Source organism: Felis catus, chromosome D2, assembly GCF_018350175.1.
Source record: "Felis catus isolate Fca126 chromosome D2, F.catus_Fca126_mat1.0, whole genome shotgun sequence".
Classification (NCBI taxonomy): domain Eukaryota; kingdom Metazoa; phylum Chordata; class Mammalia; order Carnivora; family Felidae; genus Felis; species Felis catus.
In genome coordinates, this window is record NC_058378.1 from 24,867,809 (window position 1) to 24,894,032 (window position 26,224).

At 35.8% G+C, this 26,224-nt stretch overlaps 1 protein-coding gene across 9 annotated transcripts in view; it reads right to left on the reverse strand.

The window, feature by feature from the left end:
* JMJD1C (jumonji domain containing 1C) overlaps positions 1 to 26,224 on the reverse strand; it is a 265,588-nt gene that overhangs the window by 37,609 nt on the left and 201,755 nt on the right. For 6 of the 9 annotated variants that reach the window (XM_045040030.1, XM_045040029.1, XM_045040033.1 and 3 more), the window contains 5 exons: positions 8,209 to 8,314; positions 5,512 to 5,636; positions 3,504 to 3,647; positions 3,212 to 3,404; positions 1,406 to 3,093 (listed from right to left, as the gene is read on the reverse strand). In XM_045040030.1, the coding sequence (XP_044895965.1) occupies positions 1,406 to 3,093; positions 3,212 to 3,404; positions 3,504 to 3,647; positions 5,512 to 5,636; positions 8,209 to 8,314 (2,256 nt within the window). Of the gene's footprint in view, positions 1 to 1,405; positions 3,094 to 3,211; positions 3,405 to 3,499; positions 3,648 to 5,511; positions 5,637 to 8,208; positions 8,315 to 26,224 lie in introns of those variants that run through there. The other 3 variants (XM_045040031.1, XM_045040035.1, XM_045040036.1) reach the window with 3 other exon arrangements.

The window sequence follows — 26,224 nt, forward strand, 5'->3', positions numbered from 1 at the left end:
CTCTACATAAGCAGTATTATCCCTAAGTGAGAAGCTCACTAGCATTACCTTCCAAATCGTCACCCCCTCTTGCCTAACTTGTGAAAGATGTCAAAAATACAGAAGTTCATTGCAGCACTATCCATTATAGTCAAGGGGTAGAAGTTACCCATAAGTCCACTGACAAATGCATAGAGAAAATGTGGAATATACATATAATGGAATATTACACAGCTTAAAAAAAGAAAATCATGTTACATGCTACAACATGGATGAACTTCAAAGATATGCTACATGAAAGAAGCCACAAGAGGACAAATACTGTATGACTGCATCAAATGGAGTATCTAAAGCAGTCAGAATCATAGAAACAAAGTAGAAAGGTGGTTGGCCAAAGAATAGGGGGAAGAGGAAAGGGAATTAGTGTTTAATGGGTATAAAGTTTCAGTTTTGCAAGATGAAAATGTTCTAGAGATCTGTTGCACAACAATGTGAATTGAACTGTACACTTAAAAATGATTAGGATGGTAAATTTAATGTTAATTGATTTTAATCAATCAATCCATCAATCAATCAAGTTTCAGAAATATTCTGGGGAGACAGCTGAAGAGCAACTTGAGCTGCACCAAGGACAAGGACTAAGTTGTCTGGTGGAGTTTAAGACACCCATTCTCATTCTTTTTGATACTGTGGATGGTAATGCCCTCAACAATCACTTCTTAGCATGAAAATCAATGTGGCTAGAGAAACCACATTCGCCCATGAGGGAATAGGAGCTCTCTGTACCACCACCTTCAGCAAAACTCCTCACATTTGATGTTGGCAGGACTTCAGTCCCAACTTTACTCCCAAATACCAGAAGTCTCCAACTTAGGCACCCTTCTGAGAATAAGAGCCTCAGAGAGTCACAGCCTGTAACATACCATCAATATTATATCTAGCTGGGAAACATAAAAATTTGTCTTGAGAATAATTTAAGATATATATCCAATTTATATTATATATATATTTATATATAACTTTATAAATATATAAATTTATAAATATATAAATATATTTATATATAACTTTACATAAATTTTAATCCACAAATTGTACTTGTAATTTAGCTGAGCATAATTATAGATATGTACCATAATAACTTATCAAGACATTCATTCTTCATAATAGATATGTCAGAACCAATCTAAAAGTTTTACTTCTTTAAATTGGCTTTTAAGAGTATGTAGGCTTTTCTGAGATATCAGCTTCCATGGTTCCAAAGTTACTAAGTATCAAAAGTTTCACTATGATTGGAAAAATTAGTGCTTGAAAGGTTCTAACATATTTTATAAGACAAAAAATTAATGGGATATTGGAAACGCACTTGTATACATGTTGATTAATACACATACATTGATGTGTGCCAAACCACAATGTAACTTACCCTCCTTAAAGAAGATTCAGCATTAACTGCATTTTCTGGGTGAACCCACTTAGAAGAAGGTAGACCAAGTCCTGAGTATGCATGTGTTCCATTTGGATATTGCCAAATAATTGGATAAAGTCCAAGCTGATTATATGAAGCAGAAGGATGGGCTTGTCCAAGAAGATGAGGGGACTGATGCTGTAATAACTGTTGCTGTTGCTGGTGTGCTAATGCTAAGTGGCTCAAGCTGCTGGCGTGAGCAGTCTCTAGTCGTGGGTGGCCACCAAGTAAGGAGGCAGCAGGCACTCCAGGTAACACAGTAGGAAGTAAATGAGGGTGATGAACAGAATGGTGTGGACCACTAGTCAGAGGGTGAGTGTTAATGGTAGGTATTGGAGTTTGACTAGATGATCCCGCAAGTAAGTGAGGTGCAGGAGTTAAGGCAGGGTGATGGGTACCTGGATTTAAACAGGTTCTATGGGATGAAGAATGAAGAGGAAAGGGATGCTGGTTTAAGAAAGGTGAAATGTGATTAGTTCCTGTTTCTGACCCAACAAGTGCAGGATCTCTGTAAACTGTGAAATGCTCATTTTTATCAATGATAAGAGGGCTCTTTGTAGCTTCTAAGGTACTGCCTCGAGTAGGAACTGAATGAAAATTGCATCTTGATAACTCATGTTCTATCTTGTTTGCCAGTCTTCTCTCACCAGCAGCTTGGCTGTTCACATAATTGGCCTTAGACTTTACAGAATCAGGAGAATGGGTAATTTTAGGTTTAAGAACTTCAGGTGAGGGATTTGACTTTGTCTTGTGAATATCTACTGAAGTATTAAGTTTAGATTTTACTGTCTCTGGGGGTGGGCTTCGCTTATGCAGCTTATCTTCTGTGACAGAAACTGCACTCAGAGAAGACATATAAGAGACATACTGGTTTTTCTCTTTTTCCATATTCAGGTGATCATTTCCTGAGGAAGCACTCCTAACATTTGATTGGGTTAAATCTACTTTAACTACATCACTGACCCAGCTCTGGTCGGAATCTTGTTTTGCTGTTTCCAAGTATTTTGCATTTGCAATAGAATGTTTTGAATCACTAACATTAGGATCCATTTTCTGAAGTGTTTGAAGGCCAAAGGTACTGGAGGTTTCCTGAGCCACCTTTTCTGAATTAGTGTCATTCGTAATATCAATAACACATTTTGGTGTGGGTGGTCTGGACACAAATTTCTCCTTTGGTAATGATTCCACTGTATGTGTTTTTTCCATATTGCATTCTTGAAGAAGTAAATCGTTAGGATTATGATCAGAAAGTGTGGCCTGCTCTGATGAACGAATAATCATTTTGTCTTGAAGCTGAGTGTCAACAGACTTCTGCTTCTCTGCTTCTTCATGTTTTTTATCTTCCTGTATTTGATCCCAGGGAGGCTGGCTGTCTATTATTAGTGTCTCTTCTCCTACCTTCTCATTATTCTGGGATTTTCCTTCTTCTCCATTTACCTTTGAAGTGTTTTTATTTTTCAACTCATTCTCTGGCTTCTGCTCTGAGGAATTATTTATTATTCTCTTATTTGAATTTTCTGAGTCACTGCTCTCAGAAAAGTCTGAAACATTGTCGGTTCGTAGTCTTTTCATATTTAGTTTCTTTTCATCTTCCTCAGGTTTCCTTCTTTTATTCATCAACTGTTTGTTTTTCCCTTTAGCATTTTCTGTAAGATAAAAAAAAAGGAACAGTTTTATTTTGCATAACTAAAATATTAAATAAATACCTTTTAAGTGTATTTTTGTTTTATTTGTTCTCATTCCCTTAAAAAAATTGAGTCCTACCTCCTCGTGCTATATACTCATACTTTTCCTCCTTCATCTTCTCTTCATCTGGTATACTGCTATCTGAGCCCTTCCTCTTACTTGGACGAATATTTCTTTGTTGCTGTTGCTGGTGTGTATTCTGTTTTGGTACAGCAGCTTGGGAGTTCATTGCTGGTCTGGGACTATTTGCTTGGGCACGTGTATAATGACCCTAAAAATAACCGATTGAGCAATGATTATTTATTACCTGATCCTAAGTAATCTAAGGAAAAATATGTATATAATAATACATCATTAACAACATACATACGTGAACAGCGTTGCTATTTTGACTGGCGCGAGACCTTCGCCGTGATGTGATGCCAATATTTTCACCTTTTAACAAAGAGTGAACAACATCATCTAGAAAGGTCATTTGAACCATAGAAGGATCGACATTCTGTGGTTCTAGTACCTAATCCACAACACAAAACAAGAACAAAAATTAAATCCAATCAGCTAGTCGATATAATATTAGGTATAACTACTGAATAGAAAATGTTTAAAAATCAGTTTGGGATACTTAATTCATAAGATACTGTCAGACTTGCAATAAATCAGTTTTAGTCATCAAACATATTAGCTTGTTTAACATTCTGAAACCTACTGTTTCTTCTGCTAACCAAAAATTTAAAAGCAAATATATTTATTGCAAGTATATCTTAAAAAAAGCAAGGCTAAGAATCAATTAGGAGTATAATGCCAAGTCATAAAATGTATTTTAAAAATAGGAATTTCTAGGGGCGCCTGGATAGCTCAGTTGGTTGGGAATCTGCCTCTTGGTTTCATCTCAGGTCACCATCTCATGGTTTTATGGGTTCAAGCCCTGCACTGGGCTCTGTGTTGTCAGCGCGGAGCCTGCTTAGAATTTCTCTGTCTCCCTCTTTCTCTACCCCTCCCCCACTCCCTCTGTTGCTCTCAAAATAAATAAATAAACTTTTAAAAATTTTAAAAGTTAAGGGGTACCTGAGTGGCTCAATCGGTTAAGCGTCTGACTTCAGCTCAGGTCTGTGAGTTTGAGCCTCACATCGGGCTCTGCACTGACAGCTAGGAGCCTAGAGCCTGCTTCAGATTCTGTGTCTCCCCTTCTCTCTGCCCCTCCCCTGCTCGCGCTCTGTCTCTCTCTCTCAAAAATAAATAAACATTAAAATAAATTTTTTAATGAAAAAAAAAAGGAATTTCCAAAAAGCAGCTATAAAATAAAACTAGGAAAGTAGAACTTAAGAAGAAAATGACAAAAATTGTGTAAATGAATACAAATGGTAATAATTTTTTAAAAAGACATGTTAAAGAAGTAACTATTTTAAAAACTAAAGGCAATTCTATGTTCCATTAAGAAATGAAGGTTTGCCACCATTTTAGGAAAAACAAATAAATACAATTAACCAATATAATTTATTCAGCAATTTGGCTAAAATTTTAAGCAAAGCATTTGAACTGTTTCTAAAGGGGTACTCAATTATTCAGAAACCCTCCACAATCCACTCAGGTTGCAAGGTGTAAATATTTTTTTTTTTTAAGCTACAGCTTTGAAAGATTTGAAATCAAGACTTTCAGACTGTTCTTTAAAACTTCATATGAGGGGTGCCTGGGTGGCTCAGTCGGTTAAGCGTCCGACTTTGGCTCAGGTCATGATCTCGCGGTCCGTGGGTTTGAGCCCCGCGTCAGGCTCCGTGCTGACAGCTCAGAGCCTGGAACCTGCTTCTGTTTCTATGTCTCCCTCTCTCTCTGCCCATCTCCCACTCGCACTGTCTCTCTCTCTCTCTTAAAAATAAATAAACATTAAAAAAATAATAAGATAAAAAAATTTAAAAAACTTCATATGAAATTTATATCCTTAATACTTAAGGGAGCATACCAACTATGAAACTTGACTTGAAAAGAACTACAATGGTGTACATTAGTTTTCATTAGTGAAAAGCAATCATTTGGGAAATACATTTATTACTGGAGATAGAAAAACAGATTTTAAGAAAGAAAATATTAGCTGATGAAAGGATTAAAAAAAAAAGAATACTCAAAAGAGTTTGATGCTTCTATTTCAGAGACTTATTTGATCAATGTTGAAATAAATTTGGTATCACTATCTCAACTATGACCTAAAGTGACCTCTAATAAACATCAGATACACTTAAACTTATTAGAAGTATATTACTACAGAAAAAATTTAAGAGATGAAAATTATTTACTGCAAACTTATTGAGCCATTTTTTGGGAGGCATGGACTATCTGAATTGTAAGTATCTCTCTTCGAAAGTATTATTAACTGGACTAGTTACCTGATCATTCATAACGATCATGGTGCGAGTGAAGAGATCATGATGAGTAATTATGCCAGTAAACCACTGGGTGGCAGAGTCTTGTCTATATACTCTCACTCTGTATCCATTTAAGGAATAAGGACCTTAAAAAAACACACACACACACACACACAAGAAATAGGGGTATTTTAAATGGAGACATTTTCATTGAAGAATACCTTTTAGGAGAAACAGGAGCTTTGTGATAGATGAGCAATATCATTTTCAAATATTGGTTTTTAAAAAATGTATTAGAAGTGACTACATATACCTTAGCGCCAGATCACTGTGAAGTTATCATTAAACACACTCTCCAACACATATATGTTCTAACTCAATGGAAATAAAATACTTATTTTGGCATCATGAGTTAATAAAAGGACAATATAAAATGTAAAGTTATAGTCGACTAGAAAGTCATAAGGCTACAAAGCTACTTAATAGGTGTGGGGTACAGGACTACGTGGCTGAAATGAAAAGGTAATTTGGGATTCCATTATCTTGAGTTTTCTAGTTGCCAAAACTCTACATAACAACTACAAATTTTAATTTTTCTGTTGACAGCTAGAAAAAGCTGCCAAAGTCTTGCAACATACAGAGATTATTAAGTGAATTATAAATATGGCACTAAAAGGCATTCTAAATAAAGAACTATGGTGTACTTTTAGATTAAACTCACTTTTTAAAGGGAAGGATTAAATAATAATAATATATATCTGCATATATTCACATTTACCTATTAAAACAAAAGTCAGTCCACAGAAGAGAATAATGGGAGATAAAAATTTCTTCAATTCAGGTACTAAAATGGTATCAAATATTTAAAAGTTTAACAAGAACTGTGAGGGATCGGATGGAAACTGATACACCTTGATGACAGCATTATACATGGACAATTTACAAACGCTTTCAAAATGTGTAAGTGCTTAATCTTCTTTAATTCTCATTATTTTGCCTCTTATAAAAATTAAGAATATGAAGTTGACAGGTTAAATAAAACTTTTAGGTGAGAGATCTAGGAATGAATTGATTTTTAATTCCTGGGCATACAGTTATAAGCCATTTAACATATCAATTAATGGTTTAATATTTATTTGCCAGTTTCAAAACAAAACTATGCTAATGTTGGCCTGAAATATAAGTCAATTAACAAATGTATAGAAAATGTTCCACTTGACCTATAAATTAAATATATTCGGAGCCATGATAATCGATTATACAAACTCTAGTCTTTTCTAACTGTGGAAGAATAAGACTCTAAGAATGTAATATAGCAACAGCTTACAGAATAAGTATGATCAATTTTCAATTTCTATTAGCACAATTTTCAATTTTTAACTGTCTTATTCCTACCACAAAACACAATTTAGAGTCAGCCTCAAATAATTCTGCTTAGGTTGAACAGGGACTATACTGCCTCAATTTTTCACCTCTATAAATAGGGTAAGAAAACAAAAGTTGCTAAAATATATTAGCCTGGCATCTTCAATAAATTGCAAGGAAAAGAGGAAAAGAGATCGGACACATCAACCCATTAAATTGTGGACATTTTTTTGGATCCCCTGATTTAAAATACATAAATAAATAAAATAACAATAAAAATCAATCAAACCTGTTAAAAGTCATTTGAGACATTTACGAAATAAGTGAAAATTTGAACTTGAGTATCCAGTATTTAGTATTAAAGAACTATTAATTTGGGGGGGGCATAATAATGGTATGCTGGCTTTGTTTAAAAAATTCGGCGATGACTGAATTTGATGGAAGGAAACAGGAGCGTGGATGGGGCAGGACCAACCAAGGTTTTATAGCTGTTAGGGCTGGAAGATAGGCACATGGAAGTTCGCTGAAATATACTATTTCTATGCATTTTTCATATTCTCTATAGAAAGTTTTAAAGAATATTTAGCCTAAGAAGAATTTAATACATAGGTGATCTGCTCTATAAGTACCCATACAAAGCAGAGTAGCCACACCTTAGAGATGATCTCTATTATAACTGAAGTTAAATGACATGGAAGTTGAGGGTTGAGATAAATATGGGTATTTAAAGACAAAAATTCCTTTTTAAAACCATTCAACAAAATATCAATACTTCATGCCATACTGTCCTAGTTTCAATCCAATGTCACAAAAAGCTTATATGATTTTACAAATAGAAAAAGAAACCACTAAGAATTATAAAACCCCACTGGTTTGAAAGTCACATGTTATAGACAAATTTATAACTTACTAAAAAAAGAAACAAAACTAAAACTAGTATGATGGTCATTGCTGAGGAAGGTGAACTGAAATAGGCCACTTTTATCAGATACTAACAGCATTCTTCAAAGGAAATCATTTGTGGCTTTGGGCAATCCTTTACTCAAACAATGCTTCCTTCTCCAGGAAGGACACACCTAACTGTATTCTGTAATATGGAAATTTTCCTATCAACAAAACACCTGTGTGGTTATAATTTCATGCCAGTCATTTAACTCAGATGAGCTAGTAAGCTGGTGAAGTTATGAGCTTTCTACTGAAATTATGATTTTGCTATTTTCCCTCGACTGGACAGAACTCAAAATATTAAACTGGGTCTTCTATTTATATTGCATGTAATTGAACAACCAAAACCAAACATGAAAAACTGCCCAGTTCCAAAAAAAAATTAATGCAGAACTTCAAAATAGTTACCTTGCATAAAAATCTCCTGAACCTTTTGTTCCTTTACCCAGACTTTCACTTCTTCCTGAAGTTGCGGGTTGTCCCTGAGAACTGGGTTTAGGCTGTCTATGTCGTCCTAGAATTACAGATTAAAAGAAAGGTCCATGTTACGCTGTCCTAACGTTAATATTACGAACTCTCCCTCCTATATTTTCTAAGGATTGAAGAAAATTCCTTCATCTAAATGTATGTAAAAACACAAATTCATAAGTTATAGTTCATTAGCAATTACATAACAGCAGAGCATAAGAAATTAACCTATGTAAGATTTGATCCTTGACAACAATCCTAGACAAAATTTGAAATTTACTAATTTTTTTCTAACTTTAAGTGTGGCCTTAGATAAGTCACATTTTTAAGGGTTTCAGGATGAGAAGCAATATACAAACCAAATAGCATCAGGTCATCTAAGGCTGGTAGCAAAAGAATCGAGTTGAATATTTTAGTGACAATACATACATATATACATAGATGAATTACCCTCTTCCCATAATGCCTAAAATGTTTTAAACTACAAAAGTCATTATCCACTCTCTTGATTTAAATGCCATCAAATTCAGTTCTACTCAAACTCATCTGACCAGTAACTTCACTGCTAAAAGTTTTATTTTTTCAACCCAGTGTCAAAGCATCCAGGCAATTAAAATTACATTATTGATGGTATTATCCTCATAACAGGGTGGATCTAGACACAGAAACAACCGGTTCTCTCTCCTTGGAGATGTGAATCACACAGTCACATGGTTTCCCACAATCTGTTGGTCCCCCGCTGGACTCTTTGACATTCTGTTCTCTCTCTCTCAAAGCACCTCTGCTGCTCCTGCATTTGAGGTCAGCGGCAGGAGCCCTAGAGTAGAGCTGGGAAGAACAACAAAGCAGCACTGTCAATTGGCGGCCCTTATAAAAGTGGACTGGCAGATCATGGAAACCAGTGAACAGAAGGGAGCAGAGTGAAGGGAATTCTATCTGGTGAATAAAAATAATGTGGCAATTTGGAAAAGTCAAAAAGTAGCTGAAGAGTACAAAGAAGGACCCCTAATCAAGCAGGTCATACTTCAGTCTTCTAGTCTAAAGTTTATCTAAATAAAGCTTTTTCTTCTCATCTCCTCATGACCTTAAGGGGCTATCATGTATGTATTTTTGCAATAATAGTGTAGCAAATACTCTGATATTTCATTTATACCTAGTGAATACCAACCAAGAGGAAGAAATACAGGCCTTCAAAGTTATCAACTATATTCCTTCGCAAATAAACTGAAATGCTACTTTACAGAAGGAAATACTAGAGTGGAAAAGTATCATACAAAATGTAGATAAAATCTGTCATTTTGGGGGAGGGGGTGGAATGTCCATGACAGGTCTTTTTTGTAAAGAAACTTTCTAGCAATCCCTTTTTTCCACACTCCTTTAATAATACACTGCACACTTACTTACCCTCTTTATTTTAGGAACAGAAAATACCATGGAAAAGTTCAGACTCTAAACCTCTTAATGCACACCAGGTGAGAGTCTATTCTATGACAACAAAACAAAGGAAACATTCTATCTCCCAAGGAAAACCATTACCATTTCCAGATAGCTCTGACAACTATCAAGTTCTTTCAAAGTCTTCCTTACTTTAACTTCCACTCACAGATCCAAGCCTAACTCTTCGAAGTCAACAAACAAGTCTAATCACTTCCCTACCTTATAGTTCTTCAAACATGTGCATTCTGGTTTTGTTTCCACAGCTGCGAATCTTCTCTAAACACCTGTCTTTATTATAACCACTCTTCCCTTATTCTAGACATTTAATTGGAAAAAAGATGGGCACTTGTCTAGAAAAACACTACACAATCACCTGGGTGTCACTGCTGACTTCTTCTTTTTTAATTTTTAATGTTTATTTATTTTTGAGACAGAACAAGAGACAGAGTGCAAGCAGGGGAGGTTCAGACAGAAGGAGACACAGAATCTGAAGGAGGCTCCAGGCTCTGAGCTGTCAGCACGGAGCCTGACGTGGGGCTTGAACTCATGAACCGTAAGATCTTGACCTGAGCCGGTCAGACGCGTAACCAACTGAGCCACTCAGATGCCCCACTGCTGACTTATTTTAAGTTTGCTATGGTCTACTACTTCCAATCTTTCATACTTTGGGGTAGAAGGGGTATAAACTGCTGTTAAAGCAACACTGGCAATACTTCACAGACAGTCATGGGTATGGTCTAAAAAACCAGTTTCCTGTATTGAAACTTCACGGTTTTGGGCGCTGGGGTGGCTTAGTCAGTTAAGCATCTGACTTCAGCTTAGGTGATGATCTCACAGTTCATGAGTTTCAGCCCCGTGTTGGGCTCTGTGCTGACAGCTCAGAACCTGAAGACTGCTAAGGATTCTGTGTCTCCTTCTCTTTCTCTCTCTCAAAAATAAGTAAATAAACATTTAAAAAGAAAAGAGGGGTGCCTGGGTGGCTCAGTTGGTTGAGCATCTGACTTTGGCTCAGGTCATGATCTGGCAGTTTGTGAGTTCGAGCCCCCTCACCCCACCCAGTCAGGCTCTGTGCTGACAGCTCAGAGCCTCAAGCCTGCTTCCGATTCTGTGTCTCCCTCTCTCTCTGTCCTTCCTTCCCCTGCTCATGCTGTCTCTCTCTCTCTCTTTCAAAAATAAAGAAACATTTAAAAAAAAAAAAAAGAAAGAAACCCATGAAACTTCACAGTTTAAAACTACTAGGCATAGGGGGGCCAGGCTGGCTCAGTCAGTACAGCATGTGCCTCTTGATCTCGGGGTCATGAGTTCAAGCCCCACATTAGGTGTAGAGTTTACTTAAAAAAAAAAAAAAAAAAAACACCTACTGGGATATATAATTTGCTCAACATTTATTTATATTTTATTTAAAACATTAAGATAACAGGCTATATTTCCAGGATCATTAAACATACAAATATCTCCTCAACAATGACCCATTTCTAGTGAGAAAAACACACCATTAAAAACTGATAACTTGAATCTATTTACTGAAATGACCTTATAGATCAAATTTCTATGGACCAATTTCCTCATCTGTAAAGCAGTCACTAATATCTGCCTCTTTCCATCTTAATGAATGTGTTTTTACAATAAGATTTTTTTAAAAATAACTACAATTAGCTTTCTTAAAACATCTAATTCTTAATTATCCATGGTATTGGATGACATGTATTACTAAATTAGTTAAAATCCAAGAAAATTATCCCAACATACTGTCCAGTTATGACAGTCCTATTGTTGCTGGAGTACTCTTTTTTGAATTGTGCTAAGTTACAGGTATTTCTGTTGTAGTCATCATTCCCGTTTTAAAGGATAAAGAATCAAATCTTACAAGAGCCACTACCAGGTAGTCAAACAAGGTGTTTTTTTTTTTCCATTTATTGGCTTGAACAATTTTGTCAAAGTGCTAAAAATCAGATACAGTCTATAAGGCAAACTCGCAGAGAACTGAAACTAAGGATCTGTAATTAGTATTAATTATTAATATGACTATTCAGAATCTTTTGGAATACAACTGATTAATAAAGAACTTCAGCTGTGCCCTGAGTTGGTATGAGATTTTAAAAAATTACACAGTACTTCACTTTTTAGTAATTAAGTTACCTACACACATAATTTTTATATTGACTAACTAAAATAATATGTATTCTTTAATTTCCCCAAAACAAATCACCCAGAGAGTGAAGCAACAGCACCCTCTGTGAATCTCCTCTCCTCCATAAATTTTATCCAATATATTATTCTACGAATTATAACCTCCAGCAAATGACTTAACCAGGTCAACAAGATTTGTTTTAACTAGAAGCTTATATAGAAAACATAGGAAAGTTCTAAACAATGCCTTAAGTGATTAGGTTCTGGACCTTTACGGTTCATTTGTGTGCTGTTCCTCTGTTTGCAAAGAGAGCAGAAGCTTGCTCTAATTAAACATCAGTGGGGTACCTTACTATAAATAACAACAGCTAACATGATTGCATGTTTACCATGGCAGATACCATGCTACCATACTAGGTGCTTTCCATACAAATCAACTTTTACAACACTTTTCTGAGGTCTAAATTATTATGCCCATTTACATGTTATATACCCAGAGAGGTCCATGGTCATATAATCAGGATATGATGGAGAGATATAGCATTTTAATCTACTTCTGTAACTCTAGAGAGCTCAGGCTCTTTTCACCTACTCTTTCTCCCCTGAGTTAGTACAATGAAAAGGAATGAATAAGACTGTTTACTATAACTGCGTTTCAAAATTTGATATATTTCTTCACATTATATGTAAGAAGTAAAAGGCAACTTTATCTTATGAAGTCAGAAACAGAGTCAGGTGGAAGTTATCTTTCTGTAACCCCCCTCAAATTAGTTATGTGAAATTCATAGGTAGCAACAGTCTAACACTTATCTAAGAGGGGAGACTTTGGATGTTAAACTGATGCAGTCTTTTTTTTTTTAATTTTTTTTTTAATGTTTATTTATTTTTGAGAGAGAGACAGAGAGTGAGAGGCGGAGGAGCACAGAGAGAAGGAGTCACAGAATCCGAAGCAGGCTCCAGGCTCCGAGCTGTCAGCACAGAGCCCGATGCGGGGTGTGAACTCACGGAGTGTAAGATCATGACCTGAGCTGAAGTCGGACGCTTAACCGACTGAGCCACCCAGGTGCCCCAAATTGATGCAGTCTTATAATCAGAAAGCATAAAAGAGAATATTTTGGCAATATGACTTCATCATGACCTACAGACTCTGAAATGGTATATTTCTAGGTAAACACTGCCCTAAATTACTATTTGAGGTAATAAAAAAAACCAGATTTTTTTTTCTTGTGCAGAGAAGAATATGATGGAATATTTTTTTTAAAAAAAGAATTCCTCAAAATATAAAAAATTTTAAAATCAGGTTAGAATCTGTACTTTGACATTAAGACTACTGTACTACCCTTATTTTTGAACCAATTCTCTACTTCATTCCAGTTCAAAGGAAAAAAATTATAATTTATATTTAATTTATATTGTTATAATTATAATTATAATAGCATAAAAAATAAGATCACAGGACTAAGATATTCAGATATGCCTGACTAGGTTTAAGAACAGGAATATTATGACAGTGTTCAAAATATATGTTAACAAATTTTCTAAGATAATAAGGAAATGATTTATCTTACCATAACACAGTGCTCCTTACTGATTCAACAAATATTTTCTTTATGTCACATACACTCTGGATGGAACTACTGACAGAACAGCCAACAGAGGCTTGGATCAGAGAATATACCAGCTGTTAGTTTCTATCTAGGTGACTGAGCGGATTGGCTTAATTATAACAGATTTGCTCTAAAGTCCTAACTGATGTCTAGAATAGCACTTTCATTTTAGAATACAATATCACGAAACTAAGTTTCTCTCCCTTTGGACAATTTCTGTTACAGAATGACCTAATACCTGCTTTCAAACTGATACTGATATGTGGCTTAGTAATGGAATGACTTTTTCCCCTACAATAAAATCCTTGACCTTTGTAACCTCTTAAATCCCATATTACACACACTTCCCCATAAAAAAAAAATGACACTTGATTGTATTTTATAAGAGTTATTCATAAAAGCAACTACCTGTATGTTGAATGTCAGGTAAAGTAACTGAACATTCATTGCCATGCCATTTTCCCACAGTCATCATTTAAATTCATGTTTCAGCAAAACTACAAATAATTGCCAGTCCTTAGATCCCTGGGGTTGCTAGCCAACAGTTAAAAAACATGAATGTTAAGTCCACATAGGTCAAGAGTGACATCCACTGCTATCGCAACAATTCTTGTATAACTTATAAAAGAATCCACTTTGTTAGTAAGGATTTACTGGAACAGGAAATCTACTTAGTCTGAGAACTACTACAAAGATCTTAAAAAAGAAAAAGCAGAGTTGCCTAAACCATCTGCAGTTTAACTACATCTATCAATGAAAGCTTCCACATATTTTCATGATTTAAACCAAGCGTTGGCAAACTTTTCCTAACTTGGCCAGAGAGTAAAAGTAGATTAGGCTTTGAGGGTCATACTATCTCCAATGCAAGGACTCCACTCTACTACTGTAGCACCACAAGCTGCCTAACAATACCATAAACAATACACAAATGAAAGAGTAAGGCTGTTTTCTAATACCTTTATTTACTGACATTCTGTGAAGCTTGAATGTCACAGAACATTCACATGCCATGACATATTATTCTTCCTTTCACTCCTTTCCTGTTTAAAAATGTAAAAGACCTAAATATTTTACCAGCAAAAAAAGAAAAGAAAAAGGAAAGAAAAGAAAAGGCCTTATAGAAACAGGTGTCTGGATGGATTTGGCATGTGGTAGTAGTCTGCCTACCCAGGATTTAAAATAAGAATAAATTACTGGTACAAAGCAAGATTAGAAACTTCTAATCAAGGCAATGCAATTTGATGGTAAATTGACTGTAAACTCTATTTCCATAAATGGCTCCATTTTACACACACACACACACACACACACACACACACACACACACACACACGAGCACAGGAAAATAACTCAATGACCAAATCCTTCTCATTAATAAAAGAAAAAATATACTGAGGTAAGTCATTTTTTAAGGCTTTCACAAATAAATGAAGTTTCTCTGATATATTCCTGTGCCATGTTTAGTGTTCCAAATATAATAACATATCTGGTTTCAGAGTAGAAAAATCACCTACTTTGAAAGATAAAGTTTAATTCTCTTAGGACAATGAGAATTATACTCATTAAATACAAAGATTGGTACCATCCACATCTGTGGACTTCACAGGAGGGTAAAAACAGGTATGTGCATTGAAAAGAGAAAATTTTCCTAAAGATAGTGTTCCAACATTAATCCTATGCTTCACATGTCTGATTTGTTAAGAATACCAGAGATTTTTGTGGGGCGCCTGGGTGGCGCAGAGCGTCCGACTTCAGCCAGGTCATGATCTCACGGTCCGTGAGTTCGAGCCCCGCGTTGGGCTCTGGGCTGATGGCTCAGAGCCTGGATCCTGTTTCCGATTCTGTGTCTCCCTCTCTCTCTGCCCCTCCCCCGTTCATGCTCTGTCTCTCTCTGTCCCAAAAATAAATAAACGTTGAAAAAAAAAAAAAAAAAGAATACCAGAGATTTTTAAATTTCTGTACATATATGTTAAGACATACAGATTCAAAAGTTTTACATAATTAAAATCCATAGATAATTAAGTCCTGTGTATACATATTTTCATAATTCCTGGTTGATTTTGGTTAATTCAGAAGCCTAGAATCTAGACTATGATTTAAATCAAATAAACATAATATCTATCTTTCAAAAACAAAATCATAGGGGCGCTGGGGTGGCTCAGTTGGTTGAGTGTCTGACTTTGGCTCAGGTCATGATCTCACAGTTCAGGGTTCAAGCCCCACATCAGGCTTCCAATTCTGTGTTTTCCTCTCTCTCTGCCCCTCCTCCGCTTGTGAGCTTGCACAGGCTCTCTCAAAAATAAATAAACATTAAAAAAACTAAAATCATAAAGATTCAAATGACAGAGAGAATGGACTAATGTTTTCTATTATCCACACAATTCTTTCTTCACTCATATAATCAAGGAAATAATGTGATACGTTCATTCTAAATTTTGTCCTGAAATCAAAAAATCTAATTTCTATTAATTTCTCAAAAAAATGAGGTAAACCGTCACTACAATTAACTTCTAGTTCCTTTTCTTTTTTAATTTAAAAATAAATGTTTATTTTTGAGAAAGAGAGAGATACAGAGCATGAGTGGGGGAAGGGCAGACAGAGAGGGAGACACAGAATCTTAAGCAGGCTCTAGGCTCTGAGCCAGACACAGGCCTCAAACCCACTGACTGGGAGATCATGACCTCAGCCAAAGTCTAATGCTTAACTGACTGAGCCACCCAAGCACTCCTAAATTCTATTTTCAATTAATACCACCAATGGGAAAACAGTTCTGGAAATGGGAGTAACGTTCAGAAAGTTTGTGACATTTAGGTGTATTTTTATTGGCTAAAAATGATTCTGTTGTATCAAGACAAACAGCAGTCCCCAACATTTCAATATTTGATAACTTTTAAATATATGTTTTTTAAACAATATTCTCAGCATTAGTTTTATTTTTATTTAGAAACAAAAACAAAAAAAAATGATGAACAGCTTTCACCCTACACTGATCCAAACAAACCAATTTCAGTCAACAACTTACAGAAAATTAGAAATATTTTGGTGTATTATATGTTTCTTCTCGAAACTAACTTTTCTATAAGTATCTTCATCAGACATTGTGGCCTAAAGGTAAGTGATGCCTTCTAGTCATTTAAGACGATATCCAGCATGTCAATAGGAAGTCATTTTAAGTTTGTCCTGGCATAAAATGAAAACACCTCTGTGGTTTCCCCCACATTTTTCATGTTTTCAATTCCATCCATTTCACAGCATCATCACTTAATCACAAGAGAATAACAAATTATCTAATATCCAGAAGGTTCTACTAACTGCATAGGACCCTAGAGCTAAATGTTTCATCCTTTTCATAAAATAAGAAATTGTAATCACAATGGTAGTTTACAGGACTATAAACGTATGAGGTATACATTTTTTAAATCTCTGGTTAGAAGTTAAGATTGAAAACTGAGATGTGCCTGGGTGGCTCAGTTGGATTAAGCATCCAACTCAGGTCGTGATCTCACGGTTTGGGAGTTCAAACCCCACATCGGGCTCTGTGTTAGTAGCACACAGCCTGCTTCAGATCCTCTGTCTCCCTCTCTCTCTGCTTCTCCCCTGCTTGTGTGTGCAGCACACATTCCCTGTTCTCTCTCTCTTTCAAAAATAAATATGCATTAAAAAAGAGAAAAGATTGGGGGCACTTTGGTGGCTCAGTTGGTTAAGCATCCAACTCTTGGTTTCAGCTCAGGTCATGATCTCACAATTTTTTGAGTTCAAGTCCCACGTCAGGCTCTGTGCTGACAGCACAGAGTGTGCTTGGGATTCTCTCTCCCTCCCTCTTTGTCCCTCCCCCACTCGTGCTGTCTCTGTCTCTCTCAAAATAAAGGAAAAAATCTTTATTAAAAAAAAAAAAAGATTGAGGGTGCCTGGGCGGCTTAGTCAGTTAGGCAACTGACTTTGGCTCAGGTCATGATCTTGTGGTTTGTGAGTTCAAGCCCTGCATCAGGCTTTGGGCTAACACCTCAGAACCTGGAGCCTGCTTTGGATTCTGTGTCTCCCGCTCTCTCTCTGCACTCCCCCCCACAACTGCGCTCTCTGTTTCTCAAAAATGAGGAAACGTTAAAAAAAAATAAACATTGAAAACTGAGTGTTTTCTCAATGAGGAGGTAATATAACTGTTTCTGTATGGGGAGATTAACTTAATCTTATTTATATGGTCTTATTTATAAGGAACACAGATACTCACTGAAAAACAAAACAAAACAAAACAAAACAAAACAAAACAAAACACAGAGGAGGGGAGGACCCAAAGAGGGATACATATATGGAGAAAAATTCTTTGTTTCTTTTATGTCCTCCAAGCACTAACTATAGGATACTCTGAAAAAGAAAACCATTAGGGCTGAAGAGGAAGAAAATGTTACTTCATCTTGCCACAAAATTGTCTCCATATACTTCTGAGAGAAATGATCAATTGCTTTCAAATAGTTTACCTGGTATTTTCTGCTGAATAAAAATAATGCTGTTACTTCTAAAATGTTTCCAAAACATAAATGTGAATCAATTTTGGTGACTAAACTCTTTACAACACATTATATGATAAGACATTAAGTCTTTGGGATTTATTATCGTTACTAAAATTATAAGCTTTAGGTAGAAGTTTAAATTATAATAATTTAGGAGCTACTTGATTACCTGTATATAAATAAAACATCAATATTTTAAATATTTAGTTTTGAGAGTGAGTGCAAGTGGGGGAGGGGCAGAGAGAAGGGGACAGAGGATCTGAACTGTCTCTGTGCACTGACAGCAGTAAGCCTGATGTGGGGCTTGAACTCACAAACCAGGAGATCATGACCTGAGCTGAGTCGAATGTTCGGCCACCCAGGTGCCCTAAAATATCAATATTTTAGAGTCAGGAATGTTGGAGACATATATCAACATGAAAAAACCAAAAACAAACAAAAAACAAAAACAAAATAACAGAAACACTATGCAAGACCACAATGTACATGAATCAGAAATAAGCTGGTACATGAATCAGAAATATATAATTCACTGAACCCTGATCCTTAATTTGTGTGATTTCTTTTTTGAGAAAACAGACTTCAATGAAAATTAAGCCTCACTTCTAAAAAAGCAAGCATTAGAAGCAATGACCTGTTGCAAATAGCTTGGGTGGCCTTAATAAATTCTTGCCAAACACAATCAAAGGCATTGACTTCTTGTAGAAATCAGTGAGCAAACCTGAGGTCAGCAATGAATCCGTAAGTGGGGCTTAGGTTATGATTACAAGCACATAAAACAAAAAGTAGACTCTTTCTTCTACTTATCTTAAGGGCTTACGTTTATACTGTTTCTTTCTTCTAAAGCCTTTTTGCCATAGTCTTAACAATCTTGTCAATACATTACTATGAAAATAAACGTTATCACCCTTCTAGAAAACCTCCTTTCTGACATTGTCCAGGTTAAAATAACCTACTAATCTTTCTAGATTGTTTTACATGCATGCCTCATTTTATTGTGCTTCAGGAATACTGTTTTTTTTTTTTTTTTTTTTTTTAATTGAAGCTCTGTGATAGCCCTGTCTTGACTAAGTCCACATTGGTGTAATTTTCCAACAGCATTTGCTCACCTCGTGTCTCTGCAAAACATTTTGGTAATTCTCAGAATATTTATTTTTCATTAATATTATATTTGTTATGGTGATCTGTGTTCAGTGATCTTTGATGTTACTATTGTAACTTTTATGGCACCATGAACCATGCCCATTTTGACAGCGGATGCAATTGATAAATGCGTGTGTTCTGACTGTTCCACCAACCAGCCACTCCCTTTTTCTTTCCTTCTCCTGTGGCCTCCATATTCCCTAAGACACAACGATACTGAAATCAGGCCAATTAATAACCCTACAATGGCCTCTAAGGTTCAAGTGAAAAGAGGTCACACATCTCTCACTTCAAATCAAAAGCCAGAAATGATTAAGCTTAGTGAGGAAGGCATGACGAAAACTGAGACAGGCTGAAAGGTAGCCTCTTATGCCAAACAATTAGCCAAGTTGTGAATGCAAAGGACAAATTCTGAAGGAAATTTAAAGTGCTACTCTAGGGGCGCCTCAGTGGCTCAGTCCATTAAGCGTCCAACTCTTGATTGCAGGTCAGGTCATGATCTCACAGTTCATGGAATTGAGCCCTGTGTCAGGCTCTGTGCTCATAGCACAGAGGCTGCTTGGGATTCTCTTTCTCTCCCTCTCTCTCTGCCCCTCCCCTGCTCCCCCCCCTCTTCAAAATAAATAAACTTTAAAAAAAAGTGCTACTCCAGTGAAAACACGAATGATTAAGACAGCAAAATAGTCTTATTGCTGATATGGGAAAAGTTTTAGTAGTTTGGACAGAAGGTCAAACCAGCCACAACATTCTCTTCAACTAAAACCTAATCCAGGGCATGGTCCTAACTCTCTTCAATTCCCTGAAGGCTGAGAGAGGTGAGGAAGTTGCAGAAGAAAAGTTTAAAGCTAGCAGAGGATGGTTCATGAGCTTTAAGGGGAGAAACCCTCTCCATAACATAACCGTGTAAGGTGAAGCAACAAGTGCTGATGTAGAAGCTGCAGCAAGTTATCCAGAAGACTTTGTTAAAAGATAATGAATGAAGGTGCTACAATAAACAACAGATTTTCAATGTAGGTGAAAATCTATTGGAGATCCCATCTAGAACTTTCATAGCTAGAGAGAAGTCAATGCCTGACTTCAAATGTTCCAAGAACGGGCTGACTCTTGTTAGGGGCTAATGCAGCTGGTGACTTTATGTATTTATTTTAAATATTTATTTATTCTTGAGAGAGAGAGAGAGAGAGAGAACAGAGGAGGTACAGAGAGAGAGGGAGACAGAATCTGAAGGAGGCAGGCTCCAGGTTCCAAGCTGTCAGCACAGAGCCTGACACAGGGCTTGAACTCACAAACCTCAAGATCATGACCTGAGCTAAGTCAGACACTTAACCAACTGAGCCACCCAGGCATCTTGCTGATGACTTTAAATTAAAGCCAATGCTCATTTACCATTCTGAAAATTCTAGGTCCTTAAGGATTACATTAAATCTACCATGCTTATGTTCCATAAATGGAACAAAGCCTGGATGACAGCACACAGGTTTACACGGTCTACTGTTATTTTAAGTGCATTGTTGAAAACTACGGCTGAGAAAAAAGATTTCTTTCAAAATATTACTGCTCCCTGATAACGCACCTGGCTACCCAAGAGATCTGATGGAGATATACGTTAATGTTGTTTTCATGTTTGCGAATACAACGTCTATTCTGCAACACATAGATCAAGGAGTCATTTCAGCTTTGAAATCTTATTCTTTGAGAAATAGATCTTGTAAGGCTATAGCTGCCATAGGTAGTGATTGCTTTGGTGAATCTAGACAAAGTAAATGGAAAACCTTCTGGAAAGCATTCACCTTTCTAGATGCCATGAAGAACATTCGTGATTTATGGCAAGAGGTCAAAATATCAACATCCACAGAAATTCAAAAGAAGCTGATCCTAATTCTCACGGATAAATTTGAGGGGTTCAAGACTTCGGTGACAGAAGTAACTACGGATGTGGCAGAAATACCAAGAAAACTAGAATTAGAAGTGAAACTTGAAGATGTGACTGAATTACTGTAATTTCATGATAAAACTTGAATGAATGAGGAGATTTCTTGAGAGGGACCTACTTTTGGTAAAGAAGCTCTGACGACTGTTGAAATGACAAAAAAGGATTCAGAATATTATATAAACTTAATTGATAAAGCAGCTGCAGGGTTTGAGAGGACTGATTCCAATTTTGAAAGAAGTTTTACTGTGGGTAAAATACTATCCAACAGCATTACATGCTACAGAGAAATTAGTGATAAAACACAGCCAATCAATATGGCAAAAGTCACTGCTGTCTTATTTAAAGAAATTGCCACAGCCACCCCAACCTTCAACAGCTACCACTGTGCTCAGTCAGCAGCCAACAAAACTGGGGCTAGACCTTCCACAAGCAAAAAGATTACAACCAGCCAGAAGTGAACATGATGGCTAGCAATTTTTAGCAAAATATTTTTTAATTAAGCTATGTATGTTGGCTTTTTTTAGACATAATGCTATTACACACTTTAAATAGATTACAGTATAGTGTAAACATAACTTTTATATGCACTGGGAAACCATAAAAATCACTTGACTTGCTTTATTGTAATATTCAGTTTATTGCAGTGGTCTGGAACCAAACCTGCAATATCTCTGATGTGTGCCTGTATTTACCACATCTCATGGCTCCTTGTTTCTGAAAAGCAATTTTATGAAGTGAATGAATGTTAAAAAAAAAAAATACAACAACTATATTTGGACTTCTGCAACAATAACATAATTTACCTTTATCTATAAAACCCGTATGGCGCACCTGGGTGGCTCAGTTGATTAAGCTTCCTACTCTTGATTTCAGCTCAGGTCAATGATCTCAGGATTCGTGGGACTCAGCCTGCAGGGATCTGCACTGACAGCACCGAGCCTGATTGGGATTCTCTCTTTCCCTCTCTCTCTGCTCCTCCTCCCATCACTCTCACTTTCTCTCAAAATAAATAAATAAACAAACAAACATTAAAAAAAAAACAACAACAACTAATCCCTGGGCACCTGGGTGGCTCAGTCAGTTAAGTGTCCAACTCTTGGTTTCGGTGGCTCAGGTCCTAATCTCACAGATTGTGGAACTGGCAACCAGGTTGGGTTCCACATTCACAGCATGGAACCTGCTTGGGATATTCTCTCTTCCCCTCTCTCTCTTTACCCCTAACCCTCTACTGCTCTTACTCTCTCCCAAATTACACTTGGGGGAAAAAAAAAAAATAACCTTTATGTAGCTTGATCCTTGAGTTTTAACTGAGAGAGGGTGGGGGACAGGGGAGAGAAGAATCATCCTCAAAAATCTACCTTGAAGCTTTCTGCCACTGTAAGCAGAGTTATTACAGACCAATCCAAAAGTTTAGGAATCTCCCCTTGAACCTTCCACTTGGTACTATTTACCATTATTTAATTCATTAGTAACTACAAAGGAAATGGTTAAAATTAATTTAAGAGAAGTATATATTGCCAGAAACTATAAAGCAGTGAAAACATTCTAAATTTTTAAAAAGTCTTAAGACATTTTAATTTCATGTATAGTTATAGTTCTATGATGTTTCTGTGGTCTTAATGACTTCCCAGTTTTGTACCAACTGAAATATGATAATGTGAAACAACATTCTAATATTATTTTCATTATATAGATCTTCATCACTGAATGAATTTCAAAGTTCATTTACTGTTTACTTAAAAAACATCACCTCTGTTCAAATATATGACAATCCATAATTCTGGGGAACTCAAATGTTACCTATAAATATCATTTAAAGTGAGAAATGTTCTAACTACAGTGAATGTTCTAACTTCAGTATTCCACTGAACATTTTAAATTATGCCCTTCATTAGCTAATTTTGACACATTCTGATTTGCAAAACTGACTTTGGTCTGAAGGCTTTCACCAAAAATTATCAATACAAAAGAAAAAAAGTAAAACTTAAACTGAACACTTAACAGAACCCCAATTCAGAAAAGGTTGCCATAGTTTTGGTTAATTCTTTATAGTTAAAAATGTATCCAATTAATCTGTATAAATAAAATATGCTGAATTGAGCATTACTGTTTCTCTTTCTTAAAAAAATTTTTTTTATTTTACTTTTTCTTTAGTAAACTCTATGCCCAACATGGGGTTCGAACTCACAACCCCAAAATCAAGAGTTCCATACCTTACTGACTGAGCCAGCCAGGTACCCTGAGCATTACTACTGTTTTCAAACTCTTCATGGCATAATGATAACTTATGTTATTTATCAAATATATTTCTCTGGGTAAAGAGTAAAATCATTTTCCCTGACAAAAACACTGCTTATAATATTAATACTGATAAAAACAGACTAAATAAAATAGAACCAAGCTTCAGACTTCATGTCTAACCAAAAGACACATCTCAAATCACAATAAACACACCAGGGAAACAAAATTCATGAAAATAAGTACTTTAATATAATTTTCTATCATTATTGGTTTGACATTATAACTTGGAATTAAAATATTTCCCCAAAGAATACTCACTTAGGTAAATGGATACTGCTTTAAAAATATTGTATCTTGGATTAAAAGATTACAAATACAATCACAATAACATTCTTTTTTCTCACTACTTTTCCAACCAGAAAGGAAATAATACAACATTTTCAAGAACCATTTCTTTCCTAAATTATTCAAGATTAATTAATTGCAGAGGGGCACCTGCCAGGAGGCTCAGTCGGTTGAGCATGTGACTTCAGCTCAGGTCACGACCTCATGGTTCATGGGTTTGAGTCTCACATTGGGCTCTGTGCTGACAGCTCTGAGCCTGGAGCCTGCTTCAGATTCTGTGTCTCCCTCTCTCTGCCCCTCCCCTGCTTGCTCCTTCTCAAAAATAACATTAAAAAATTTGTTTAAAAATATATATATATGAGAAAAACTCTGAAAAAAGTTCTATTTCACTATTATTCAGCAAACACAACATTTAAATATATTCTAATATTTTGGTTGATCAGATTGTTAAAGTTAAAAAAAATTTATGACACTGGGGTTAACAAAGCAAAATTAAGACATACATAAACACTAATCGTAAGAGAAAAAAAACCTGCCTTTTCTGAAGGGCAGTTTGACTACACATCCTATTCTGAAACAATATTGTTTTCTATAACTCAAATAGGCTTGAAGGGACTTGGAAACATAGGTGAATGATGTTAGTATATAACATAGAAGTAATGCTGGTTCACATGTCTTTTTTTTTTTTTTTTTGCACTACCCACTATGAAGTAGTTGAATGCTACGTACACGAATAAAGCTGAACATCGTACTAGATACAATACTCATCCATTTCACTTTCTTCTCTTAGTTTCTAATGTGACCACATGCTGACTTATAAGTTCATATTGATTAGACTGCCCCAATCTTCTTTTGCTTTGATTCCTCAATTCAGAATCTCAATTCTTCCTTACACATTCTTATTTTTCAAGCAACTTTCCCCTTTTTCTTAAATGCAAAGTACTATATTTAACTAACTTTATTAGAAATAAACTGTTACAAGAGTGCTGGATAGCTCAGTCAGGTAAGTGTCCAACTCTGATTTCAGCTCAGGTCATGATCTCATGGTTTGTGAGGTCAAGCCCCCTGTCAGGCTCTGCGCTGACAGTGAGGAGCCTGCTTGGGATTCTCTCTCTCTGCCCCTTCCCTGCTGGCGCTCACACACTCTTTCTCTCTCAAAATAAATAAATAAACATTTAAAAAGAAAGAAATAAAATGTTATAAGATTATTACTTAGGTTTGTCCTCATCTGCATAAGGTTTAAACAACCTATTCTGTGAACACCATTTCCCCCCAATCCTTGTCATTATAGTTTGAGATTTTGTAAAACATGAGATCATTCATACATACTCTTCCACACAATTAACTTTAGAGGAATCTAAGAAAATAAATGAACAAATAACAATAACACATGGACAAGAAGAGTCTATGTTTTAAAATAAATATAAATATAATATATATTATAAAATATATAATATATATAATATAATATAAATATAAATATAAAAATAAAACATTACAGAATTAGTGTCATATGTTTCATTACTATCAAAATCTATTATAAGACTCTTTTTTTAAAATTTATTTTGAGAGAGAGATAAAGAGCAAGTGAGGAGGGGCAGACAGAGAGGGAGTCAGAATTCCAAGCAGGCCCTGTTCAGTAAGTGCAGACCCTGATGTGGGGCTTGAACCCACAAACTGAGAGATTATGACCTGAGCCAAAATCAAGAGTCAGATTGCTTAACTGACTGAGAGACCCAGGTGCCCCTATTATAAGACTCTTGATTTCATGGTTGTGAGTTCGAGCCCCACACTGGGTATAGAGAGTGCTTAAAAATAAAATTTAAAAAAAATGTATGTATAATAAAAAGACAATTAATTTATTAAATTATTAAAAATAAAATTAATTTTAAAATGCAAAACAATGTCAACAATTTGCTCATATTAATAACTCCCTTTGTTATACATTAAAGTTCCAACTGAAGAAACTTTGAGTAACAAATATAATACCTAGGAATAAACCTATCCAAAGATGTAAAAGATCTGTATGCTGAAAACTACAGAAAGCTTATGAAGGAAACTGAAGAAGATACAAAGAAATGGAAAACATTCCATGCTCATGGATTGGAAGAATAAGTATTGTTAAAATGTCAATACTACCCAAAGCAATCTACACATTCAATGCAATCCCAATCAAAATTGCACCAGCATTCTTCTCAAAGCTAGAACAAGCAATCCTAAAATTTGTTTTTAATTTTTAAAGTTTATTCATTTTTGACAGAAAGAGAGAGAGAGAGAGAGAGAGAGAGAGAAAGAGAGAGAAAGAGAGAGAGAGAGAAAGAAAGAGAAAGAGAGAGAGAGAAAGAGAGAGAGAGAGAGAGAGAGAGAGAGAGACAGAGACAGAGACAGAGACAGAGACAGAATCCGAAGCAGGCTCCAGGCTCTGAGCTGTCAGCACAGAGCCCGATGAGGGGCTCAAACTCACGGACACCGAGATCATGACCTGAGCCAAAGTCTGACGCTCAACCGACTGAGCCACCCAGGTGCCCCAGCAATCCTAAAATTTGTATGGAACCACAAAAGACCCCGAATAGCCAAAGTAATTTTGAAGAAGACCAAAGCAGGAGGCATCA